Source organism: Callospermophilus lateralis, chromosome 1, assembly GCF_048772815.1.
Source record: "Callospermophilus lateralis isolate mCalLat2 chromosome 1, mCalLat2.hap1, whole genome shotgun sequence".
In the NCBI taxonomy this organism is placed as follows: domain Eukaryota; kingdom Metazoa; phylum Chordata; class Mammalia; order Rodentia; family Sciuridae; genus Callospermophilus; species Callospermophilus lateralis.
Window position 1 is genome coordinate 118421229 of NC_135305.1, and position 10961 is coordinate 118432189.

Sequence of the window (10961 nt, forward strand, 5' to 3'; positions counted from 1 at the left end):
TGGAGCTAGGACTCCCTCATGGCACGGTGGCTTCTGAGTGAAGGCATACCTGGAGATCCAGGGGGAAGCCTTCATGATGTGGCCATAGAAGCCTTCATGATGTGGCCATAGAAGTCACAGACCATGATTCAGCCAGAACATGGGCCCCCCAGTTCAAGGGAGTGGAAGACAGAGTCCTCAGACAGAGGAGCGTTCAAACCAAATTGTGAGAATATGCCAGGTGGAAGAAGTGATAGGGACAACTTTGGAAAATATACCATTCTAAAGGTAATAAGAAGCTCATCCTTTGAAGTCAACCACCTAACTCAGAAACTCAGAGTCTTTAGAAGCAGGAAAACTGTTTCATAGGCCCATTCTAGACTTAATTTTGGAGAACCGTGTGGAGCTTCCCAAAAAAGCTAGAAATATCACCACTTTATGGCCAGCCGTTCCACCACGGGGTGTGTTGGAAGGGAAATGACATGTCAGAGAGACACCTGCAGGCCCAGGTTTACAGAAGTATCCTTCACAATTGCCAAGACATGAAATCAACCTAGGTGTCCTCCGATGGATGAATGGAGCAAGAACATCCTGTGTATATGCAGAGTGGGATGTCATTTGGTCATTAAAAAAGAATGAAATCTTATCATTTGTGCCAACATGGATGAGCTTGGGAGATATTATTTTAAATGAAATAAGCCAAGCATGGAGGACAAGGCCAGATGTTCCCACTTATATATGAAAGCTAAGAAAGTCAACCTCATGGAAGTGAGTGGTTTCCAGGGACTGGGAAGGGAGTGAATAAGCAAGAGAGAGAGAGAGAGAGAGAGAGAGAGAGAGAGAGAGAGAGAGAGAGGGAGAGAAAGAGAGAGAGAGAGAGAGAGAGAGAGAGAGAGAGAGAGAGAGAGATAGATAGATATTAACGGGCACAGGAGTGCAGCTGGGTGGGGGAAAGCATCTGAGGTCCATAGCACAGTAGAGCAATCATGAGTAATTGTAGAGATGGACAAGGGAAGAGAGAGAATGGCCGCTGCCGCCGCCGCCGCTCAGTGCCAGAGCCCTCGGTACGCGGCGGAGAGGAGAGGATTCCGGCGGGAACTCGACTCTTGGCGCCACCGCCTCATGCACTGTGTTTTGAGAGTATTTTAGAAGGGCTTTATGGAACACGGCTACGAAGAGACCTCAGTTTATTTGAAGACTGTGAACCAGAAGAGCTGACTGACTGGTCTATGGATGAAAAATGCTCATTTTGTAACCTACAGAGAGAAGCAGTCAGTGATTGTATACCATCTCTTGATTCTTCACAGTCAACACCAACGGAGGAGCTATCATCTCAGGGCCAGTCCAACACTGATAAGATTGAATGCCAAGCAGAAAATTACCTAAATGCACTCTTTCGAAAGAAAGATCTTCCTCAGAACTGTGATCCTAACATTCCCCTAGTTGCTCAGGAATTAATGAAAAAGATGATACGTCAGTTTGCAATTGAGTACATTTCAAAAAGTGGTAAAATTCAAGAGAATAGAAATGGTTCAATTGGACCAAGTCTTCTATGTAAAAGTATCCAAATGAATCAAGCAGAAAACTCCCTTCAGGAAGAGCAGGAAGGCCCCTTAGACCTCACTGTGAATCGAATGCAAGAACAAACTACTCAGCAAGGGGATGGAGTGTTAGATCTCTCTACAAAGAAAACCAGCATAAAATCTGAAGAGTCATCTATATGTGATCCTTCTTCTGAAAATTCAATGGCTGGTTCAACTGTTGATGCAAAATCAGAGGAAGCTACTAAAATGGAAAAAGGAAAATCAGCATTAAGCAAAGTTTTGGAATCTTTGTGCATACATCACCAGCAACAAGTTTTGGCTATGTTGAAATTTCTAGTCCAAGAGCAGAATGCTACTTCTCTTTGCTGTTGTAATACATCATGTGCTGTGTCTTCAGAATCTCAAAAGCCTCTATTTGAAGATGATTTACGTGGTCTGTTCTGTAGTTGTGAATATAGACTGGCAGAAAGAGGGTGTTTACCAAATGAAAGACAAAGCCCAGGTTTGGTGCCTCTGCCAGTCTGTATTAAGGAATTACATTGTTTATCTTGCCAAAGTGTAACTATTGAACACATTACAACAGTAATGAATAGAGGAATTGCAGATACTTACAATTCTCACAGGTGCTGTTCTGGACTGTTACCAAACATTCACTCTACAAAATCAGCCTTTCATGGTCCTCTTTTGTCAAGGGAAGTATGTGATCTTTCAGTCAATCTTAAAGATGTGTGTAGATCTCGAAGTCCCTCACCCCCACCGTTATCACCTGTGCAGACTGAAGGGTTTGAAAAACTAAAAGATGTCATCTCAGAGCTTTCAGCCTTAGAAAATAACAAACTTGAAACAAGTACTAACCAGCCCCCATCTCTAACACCAGCAGAAATAAGCAGCAACAAGGGTGACCATGAAGTCAAAATACATAAAACTAAAAAATTCAGTAACTCTGATTCTTTATTCTCGGATGCCAGTGGTAATTGTACTCCAAATTATGAAAAAGGTGAAACTGCTGTAATTTTTCAAGATTTAATGGATCACATTAATGAAAAATTAAAATCAATAGAAACCACAGATATTACAAATCTTGTAAAATTATCTAGCAATGATTGTAATACAGATAATGATTTTAAATTGGGAAATTTAATAACATCTCTCTTGCATAATGCAAAGGCCAGTGATTATAGTTTTATGGAATTACTCAGTCAACATGATAAAAAGGTAGAAAATAAAATTATTCAGACAAGATTTCGAAAGCATCAACAAACTTTACTTGCAATGGATAACTCTCCTGATTCACCAATCATTAGAAGGCAGTCTTTACAGATCAAAAGAGAACTTGCTAGTCTTGATGAAAATTTTATTAGGAAAAAATACAATGAAAAAAATTCAAGGAAATTGATGCACAATGATGAGATATTTTCATCAGACAAGGAAGAATTGCATCATTGCCAAGTGCCGCCTTTATAAAATTCTAAATGCTTTCAAGATAAAAATCATGCAGAAACATGTCCACCAAATTATACTCTTCAGTCATTGCAACTACCTCTTCATAGTATAGAAACTAACTCGGCTTTTGATGAAATTTCAGAAAACTTTAATAAAACAACTTTAGCAGAGAAAATAAGCATAAGAAAATCACAGGAGAAATTTTCAGCTGGAAAAAATAACGGGGAGAATCCAAAATTAGAGAGTACTCAGACTCCTCTGAGAAGTGATGGACTTTTGAACAGAACTAAACAAAATATTGTACCTCCAGGGTGGTATTATATATATGTAACAAACAATTATGTTTTCAAAAAATTCCCTAAGGCCAAAAGAGTGTCTGATTCCACACATAAAAAAGATGCAGTGAAAAATATTCAGGTTGAAAACTCACAGAATATAGATCTAAGCAAGATTGCAATGAATTCGAATTTACAAGTTGTCGTGGAGCGTTTGGAAGATACAATAAGTATGGCCAAAAATTCTTGGAATAATGGGCCGTTATCAGAAGGATATAAAGTTTCTAAGAAATTGATAGAAATTGATGATAAAGTCCAAAATGTTGAGCGAGAGAAGACTCCTATTTTAAGCAGAATGACATGTCAAGGGCAGGGTTTATCAAAATCTGCAGTGTCATTAAGCAGTGTTATCCAAAGTCCACAGATACCTCCAATGGACTTGAATAACAAAAGACTTGATAATCAGAAAAATTCTTCTATTTTAGATACAGATAGTTTGATTTCTGATTTTGAAAATGTACCAACAAAGTATGAAGGTATTGAAAGCTCTTCTTTTTCTAACTATTCTAGTCCTATCAAACTCATGTTTTTATCAGAGATTAAAAGTAGTGAAGGAGTCAAATATACATTGACCTCAGTTGGTACCTCGCAATCAAATGCTGATATTCCTTCTGAGAAACATGTAACGCATCACGTAATTGGAAAAAACACAGAAGCAAATGAGGATATCCCAAATGCTAGGTTTGAAAATTACAATTTTAATCATGATACTGATACTCTTCAAAGAGAACTAAACAAATGCAATTGTGTAAAAGAACCTGCAGAATCTTCTGCAGTGTTTACAGATGATCTGAATAGGGATAAGCCACAAGAAGAATCTAAGGGAAATTCAAGCAGTGCTGTTTATTCGTCTTTTAAAAGAAAACCAGGTAGACCTAAAAAAACAGGTCCCCAAGTTGTGAAACAGATTAAACAACCAATTGGAAGACCGCCAAAACCTAAAACGGATCAAACAGACATCACCATTTGCCAAAATGAATCCTTTAATGCTGAGAGGAAGAGCCCAGAATCTCTCATATCAGAAGTAAAAGAGGGTATTTATAAAAAGAGTATTACTGTAACTGTTATTTATGGAAGGTCAAAAGAACTAAAAGGCATGTTTCTGAAGGAAGTGTAAACAGCAATATTATGTCATTAAACAATGTTGATGATTTTCCCACTGAATATAACAGTCTCAGAAATACTAGAGAACATGAAATTGACTTGAGTAAAAGAGTAAGTGTTGTATCAAGTTTGACTGCTCAAGGAGAGGCCTTGGGGTCTGGCTTTGAGCATGTTAGACCTGTCAAGAACAAGTGTGTGGTACCTCAGCCTCCTAAGAACATTATTCGACCAAATCAGAAACCTTTGGCAATAATTAGGAAACCTGGTAGACCTGCAAAAGTTAAAATCTCTGGCATATCTGTGACTATTAATAGAGTTTCACCTCAGGAAAGAGAAGTAAGTATTAGCAGCTGCTTACCTCCTTTAGAACAGGAGAATATATTAGAAAAATCTCTGCCTGAAGAAATGCATGACCAAGAATGCAATAATATGAATAAAACAAGGCACACTGAAGCTGACATATTTAAAAATGGATCAAAAAGTATGGTCGCTACTCTACCTTTGAGACATTCTATTAGGAACAGAAAACCATCTCTGCATTTCTTGCATTCATTAGCATCTTCTAGCTCACTTATTTATAGAAATGCTCTGCTTCATAAATCATATAAACCCCATATGCAGAAAGGCAAAAATCAGAAGAAAAAACATGCACAGTCAAGGATAAAAATAAGTTCCAAAGATAACCCAGGAACTAGACATGCAAAGAAAGCAAAACAGTGTTTGGAAGATAACAAATTAATGCCCATTTCTGAAGTATCCTTGGACCCTATAATTTCATCAAACTCTTTGCTCAGGTGGTGGGCTACTTCTACTTCAAGCGATTCCTTATTAGAGGAATTAAACAATAGATTTGAGCAAATAACAAATGCTTGGGTGCGAGTAAGTGGAGATGAAGCTGAAAGTTTTGCTCATAAAAAGAAAGAATACATTGAAAACAATAATTTCAAAGTAGCCAAGCCATTGGAGACTTGTCTTTTAGAACTTGAAGTTTCACCTGTAAAAATGCTTTTTCAGAAAAAGTATGATTTGAATGAACTGTGTACCTGGTTTATGCAGTCAACAGAAACACAGTCTCTTTCACTAGTTAGAAAAGCAAATGCTCGAAATCCTTTGGAAGTAATAAATACCAAGGGAATTAAGTTAGGGGCCAAATATTGTGATTTTAATACCAACCCCTTTAGAAAGCACTTTAAAAAATTTGCACTCTCTTCTCCTTCAAAATCAGGGAAGTTGCATATACTGCATAAGATGGTTAGTTCTCCACTCTTAAATGTGAAAAGTAATTTAACACTAGCTAGATTGAAGAGGACTGAGTTTAAGAGGTTGCACCATGAAAGGTGGAGAAGAGAGGGAAAGCTGCACAATCTTGGAACAGTTGATTGGAACTCTAAAAGGAGGAACTTAAGATTTTTCTGCCAGAACCAGTTTTTAAATAAGACTGAGGGGGGGAACAAATGCTGACATCCCACTCCGTGGAAAAAGCGCAGTAGGTAATCAGTGTATTTTGCCACCTGAGATCAGGGATGACTTTTTGCAAGAGAAGGTGGCAATGCCTGACTTCAAAACACATGCTAGTTTAGAGAATAAATTTCAGTCAGAAGCAAAGGAGAATGGAACAAACTGCAGCCAAAGAGATTTTGAAAAGAGACTAGGAAATGTATGTCCAAATAATTGGAGGTCAAAAACCTTGAAAGATTGTAGAATATTTTTGAGGAAGATCAATTATCTTGAACACAGAAATACTTTTAAGCTAAATACAATCATTTACTCTCCTGAATCTGTTGACAGTGGAAGTAAACATCTGACACATATAGATGAATCAAAGCGCTGTACTTTAAGATCCCATTCTGCTAGGCAAAATTCTTTTAAAAAGCAAGCTAAAGAAATAGAAAATACTAAAGCAAATAGTCCCTTACCTGATAAATTTGCTGACCAACTTGGCAACAGTAAGTTAAGTAAATGTGTTAATTTTGACAAAAATCCTTCTGATAGTTCTCAAGTTCTTAGCAAATTGAACAAAAGAAAAAGACCACCATGGAAGACCACAGAGTTGTCAACAAAAAGACATAAACGACAGTCTTACAACAGTGGACAAATGGCAAACTATTTTTCAAAATCCCAACTAGGTATATAACTGATGGGCATTAAGCACCATACTCCAAATACCCAAAATCAAGAATGACCATATATCTTTCTGCAGTCCTGCTTATGAACATTTTACCACATTTACTGAAAATTGAACACAGATGTTCCTTTAAATTTGTATGGTACAAGCAACCTATTGGGCAAAATATTCTTAAGACATTATTGTATAAATTTGGAGTTTCTTCCTGTACTGTTATTCAACATCATAATTGTTATTTAATAGAAGAAATTATGAAGCACAGAGTAAATGATACTCTAATTTTGATAGAAAAATATTTCTAGATAATTCACAGTCACCTTAATCTAGTTTACTTCACAAAATTCCCAAAGATGGATTTTAGGGGACACTAGCTCTCCAAGATGCTTTGTGTATAGCAGTTCAAGATGGGATAAGGTCCATTTCTTACTGATTTCCAGTGCCCTGTTAGCATGTTAGTTTGTATTTCTCAAACTTTTGTTTATGTATCACAACTTTTTGAATGCCATAGAGCAGTTGGGGAAACAAATAGAAATGCTGCTATATATAATTTCCTGCTAAGTTTCTCTGTTTTTATCATTATACTTCCAGAAAGAATATAAATGACTATCAAAATATAAATTGATTTATATACTGGATTTGGTCCTTTTGTACATAAATTATCATTCTGCATTCAAAGGAATGATCAGATTCTGATCATTGTTTTATTTTTCCTTATTAATTCATTTTAAGAGAGGGAGAGCTGTGATAGCTGAGAGTTTAGAAGGTCTTACTGTCTGTAGTACAAACCATGAGAAAATAGCTGACTGTGAATTTAGAGAAACATAAGATCAATTGGTGTCTCCTCAAATATGTAGCCATAGTCTTAACTCAATAAATGAAGATATTTGTATATAAAATTAATTCATCAACATATCTTTTATGTGGGCTTCATATAAAAGTGTCAGGGTCATAAATAAAACTATTAAAACTTTTTGTTTCAAGTATTCTAATTAGGTATTTTAATTAAAATCCATTCTGTTTGCAATTGAATTTTTCTCTATTATAATTTCCTCAGGAGAGTTGTAGGCTTTGAAAAGTTTGTAACTTTTGCCATAATGCCATTAAAATATAAAACAGCTAAAAAAATGAGTAATTGTATTTCCAAATAGCCACTGGAGAGGATCTGGAATGTTCCTGAAACACAGAAATGACTAATGTCTGAGGTGACACATGTACCAATTATTCCAATCCCATCATTACACACCACCTATATGTACTGAGATATCACACTGTCCCCCATATATAGGTTCAATTACTGTAAGGAGATTAAAAAAATGTAAGGAGATAAAAAAAAAGAAAACCTAGCTTCTATAGATTTTAGTTCGAAAAAGGAAAATAGATTTAAAAAAAAAATAAGATGGTCTTATTTTAATTATCCAGTAGACTAAAAACCCCCTCTCCTTGAGATGGAAACAAAGAAAGCTGTTTTGCAGGCCAGAATACCAAAGCCCTGTGACCACAAAGACAAGCAGAAAGAGCAAGGATCTCAAGGGCATGAGGGTGCAGGCAGTTGGCATCTGTGCCTCAGCAACCAGAGCAGAAAGAAAACTGAGGTGTGGGAGAGGAAATGCACCAAGTCAGTCCCACTCACAATCATCTAGACAGGCCAGGTGGGAGATGCTTTCCCCTCATACAGTTCAAGAAAGATATGAGGTGGTGTGGAATCGGATGCTGGAAATGAAGATAAAATAGAAAACGGAAGCATTTGCATATCCAGAAAGAACATGTGGGATGGAGGAGTATCACCAGGTAGCTTTCTCTCTCAAAACAAGCCTTCTAAATCTGTAGCTAGTGCCCTTTGGAACCAGGGTCACTCAACTACTTACCTCTATCTCCTCCAAATCAAAACATCTCTTTCTATTGAGAGTCCTTCCAGGTGGAGTCCTGTCCTGTTCATCTGGTCTGCTTGGAGTCCACAGTTATCACCCCACAGGTAGCTCCTCATGCCATCTCTGACCTGGGCTGTAATAACAATGGCAGCAAGTCAGGGTTCATAGACCACATGACTCAGTCCCCACTAGACGGAGGTTCCTCAACAGCTCAGATGGACAAAGTCATACCATCCAGGGATCTGGTAGTGAGTGACAGATCCCCAACTAGATTTCCACCTCCCCAATGTTTTCAGAAATTTTCTTTCTCATTTGCATCCAACTTGTTTCTCATTTTACTGAGTAATAGTTGATGAGCATTGAGCATCCTGTCCACGCTACCTAACAGAAGTCTCCAGATAAATAAGACACTCTCTGCTTCTAGTACCTGGCTGCCCTCTGAACATGATTGGGAGCATGACTTTTTTGAATTCCAATTGCTCTTCCTTTTCAGAGTTGAAGCCACCAAGCCAGCAGAGCACACCAGCAGCTGTTGGGAAGCTGACTCCAGCTCCATCTGAAGTTGCTCTAGACGCATGTCTTTCTGACTGCATTCTGTTGGATCTGAATGACAGCTGATCACTTAAGCTTGCATGTGAAATGAATACTTGATGTCTGACACTTGGAAAAGTGCACACTTTCTCCTTGTCTTGATGAACAATTACCCTCTGGTGGATTCTTTTATGGACAGCTCGATGAGCACACAGAGGTGTAAAATGATATAAACCAGAGTGGCCCAGACAAGGCTTTTTCACTTTGTGCAGGAATTTTATTTTTAGACTTTGCATTTGATCTATGGGACCCCAAGGTTTGAAATTAGTTGGAGCATCCTCTCTGCTAACAAATGAGAAAGATTGGGTGACTCATGTCCTTTAATCAGCAGGAGACAATAAACCTGCCTTGTGTGGCATGGTTCTCAGGGAATGACTCACCTCTAGGATCAATACCAGGGAAGGCCTGTCAGTCATTGCTCAAACTGACTCATAGTTCAGTTGCTCACCCTGGCCCAGCCCTTCTTCCCACTGGGGGTCTGCCTGCTCCTAAAGGGCTGGCATATTATTGAATCCTCATCCAATTTACCATTTAAAATTCACTGTGTTCACCTTGGGCTCCCCTTCTGATCCAGGAGTATGGTTGCTATCCAAAGGCCCTGTGACTTTGACTCCTAGAGTCCCAGGAAGAGGAGTCTGTTTCCTTACAATGCTTTCTTCTTTCCTGTTGAGAAGTCACTGCTTTGTCACAAGAGAACCTGCTCCACTGTTCTCACTGGTCCTGCAGCCACCTCCCATGTGGACCTGGCTGGGTTTTTCCATTTACAGCTCAAATTCTCCTGTATGGGGACAGGGACTGTATGGCTGGACAGGTTTGCAGGTGGACCTTGCTTTGAAACAAGGACTGAGGTATCTGCCACACTGAGGAATAAACCCAGAAGCTGTGCCACAGGATTTGGGTACCTTATTTTATATCTTTTAGAACTCAGTCTTAAGGGACAGGCTTTTGGGGTGATGTAGCAAGTAGTAATTGAAATCATAATGGTCTCAGCTTCATGCCAAGGGAAAATTCATAATCCTTAATCATGGAATAGCAAAATGATACTTCTTCAATGCCAGTCACAACTGTAGATATTTTACCCTTATAATTAAAATGTTAATATCGATAACGGGTGTGGAGATGCTCAGGAGGTGGCAAAAAATGATTAATCAAATCCAAATGTAACATTGTATCCCCACTGTAGAAGTCTAGGGCATTGGCAGATGCTGTGTACAACCCTGCCTTTCACCAAGAACCTTATGTAGTTCCCCAAGAATCACAGATTCTGCCTGGGCTTTGCTTAAACATGAAGTGCAAATATTACTTGTGTGTTATCATTTTTTGCTGTAAAAGATTAATCCTGTGTGTGTGACCATTTCACAACAATTTCAATATGAGTTGATGCAAGAAGGTGACCTCCTGTTGGAAGCTGAGGTCAATTTGTTGGAAATTTAACCATCTCCCAACTCAAGCTCTCTGCTCTCAACCTGAGCTTTCTGTTATCCAAGCCCTGAGAATTGTCTCATGTAATTTTCCGTTTTTTTAAGATTGTATAAAATGAGAAGTTAAATTTGGTCCCAGTTACTCCACAAAGACCAGATAATCTCAAACACAAATCAGCTACTTGGAAAATCTGTGAGTCCTCTTTCATTCACTTATCATCTATTAACAAAGTGCTTGGGTGAAGGCTCTGAGGGGATCCAACCGCCCACTAACCTGAGGACCAGGAGGCTGCTCTGGATTGGTGGGAGGAGCTTCCCCTTGTTCACCACTTCTTTCCTGCCCCACCTTCTGTTTGATGTCTGTCCATAATAATATAGTGGCAAATGTCCTAAAACACATAGAAAATATATGGTGTATTGTTGGTGTGTTTTTTTATATAAATAATGGTGCTTGGACTCTTGTCCATTTCTAAAATATTTAACTTGGTACCAATTTGAGATCTATCCATGCCATATATACTCCTCTGTGATTGTTCAGGCTGATCAGATGT

The 10961-nt window shown here is 38.4% G+C and overlaps 1 protein-coding gene across 1 annotated transcript; it reads left to right on the plus strand.

The window, feature by feature from the left end:
- The first annotated feature begins 981 nt into the window (after positions 1-981).
- LOC143641987 (ligand-dependent nuclear receptor corepressor-like protein) lies at positions 982-9016 on the plus strand. Its single transcript, XM_077110108.1, has 3 exons — positions 982-1112; positions 1175-1956; positions 8892-9016. Exons 1-3 carry the CDS (start codon positions 982-984, stop codon positions 9014-9016), a joined length of 1038 nt encoding a protein of 345 aa, XP_076966223.1.
- Positions 9017-10961: the final 1945 nt, after the last annotated feature.

Coding starts and splice junctions, on each gene's coding strand:
- LOC143641987 (XM_077110108.1), top strand. CDS start 982: ATGGACAAGGGAAGAGAGAGAATGGCCGCTGCCGCCGCCGCCGCTCAG. Junction 1,113..1,174: donor CACCGCCTCATGCACTGTGT/TTTGAGAGTATT, acceptor CAGTTTATTTGA/AGACTGTGAACCAGAAGAGC. Junction 1,957..8,891: donor ATTTGAAGATGATTTACGTG/GTCTGTTCTGTA, acceptor CTTCCTTTTCAG/AGTTGAAGCCACCAAGCCAG.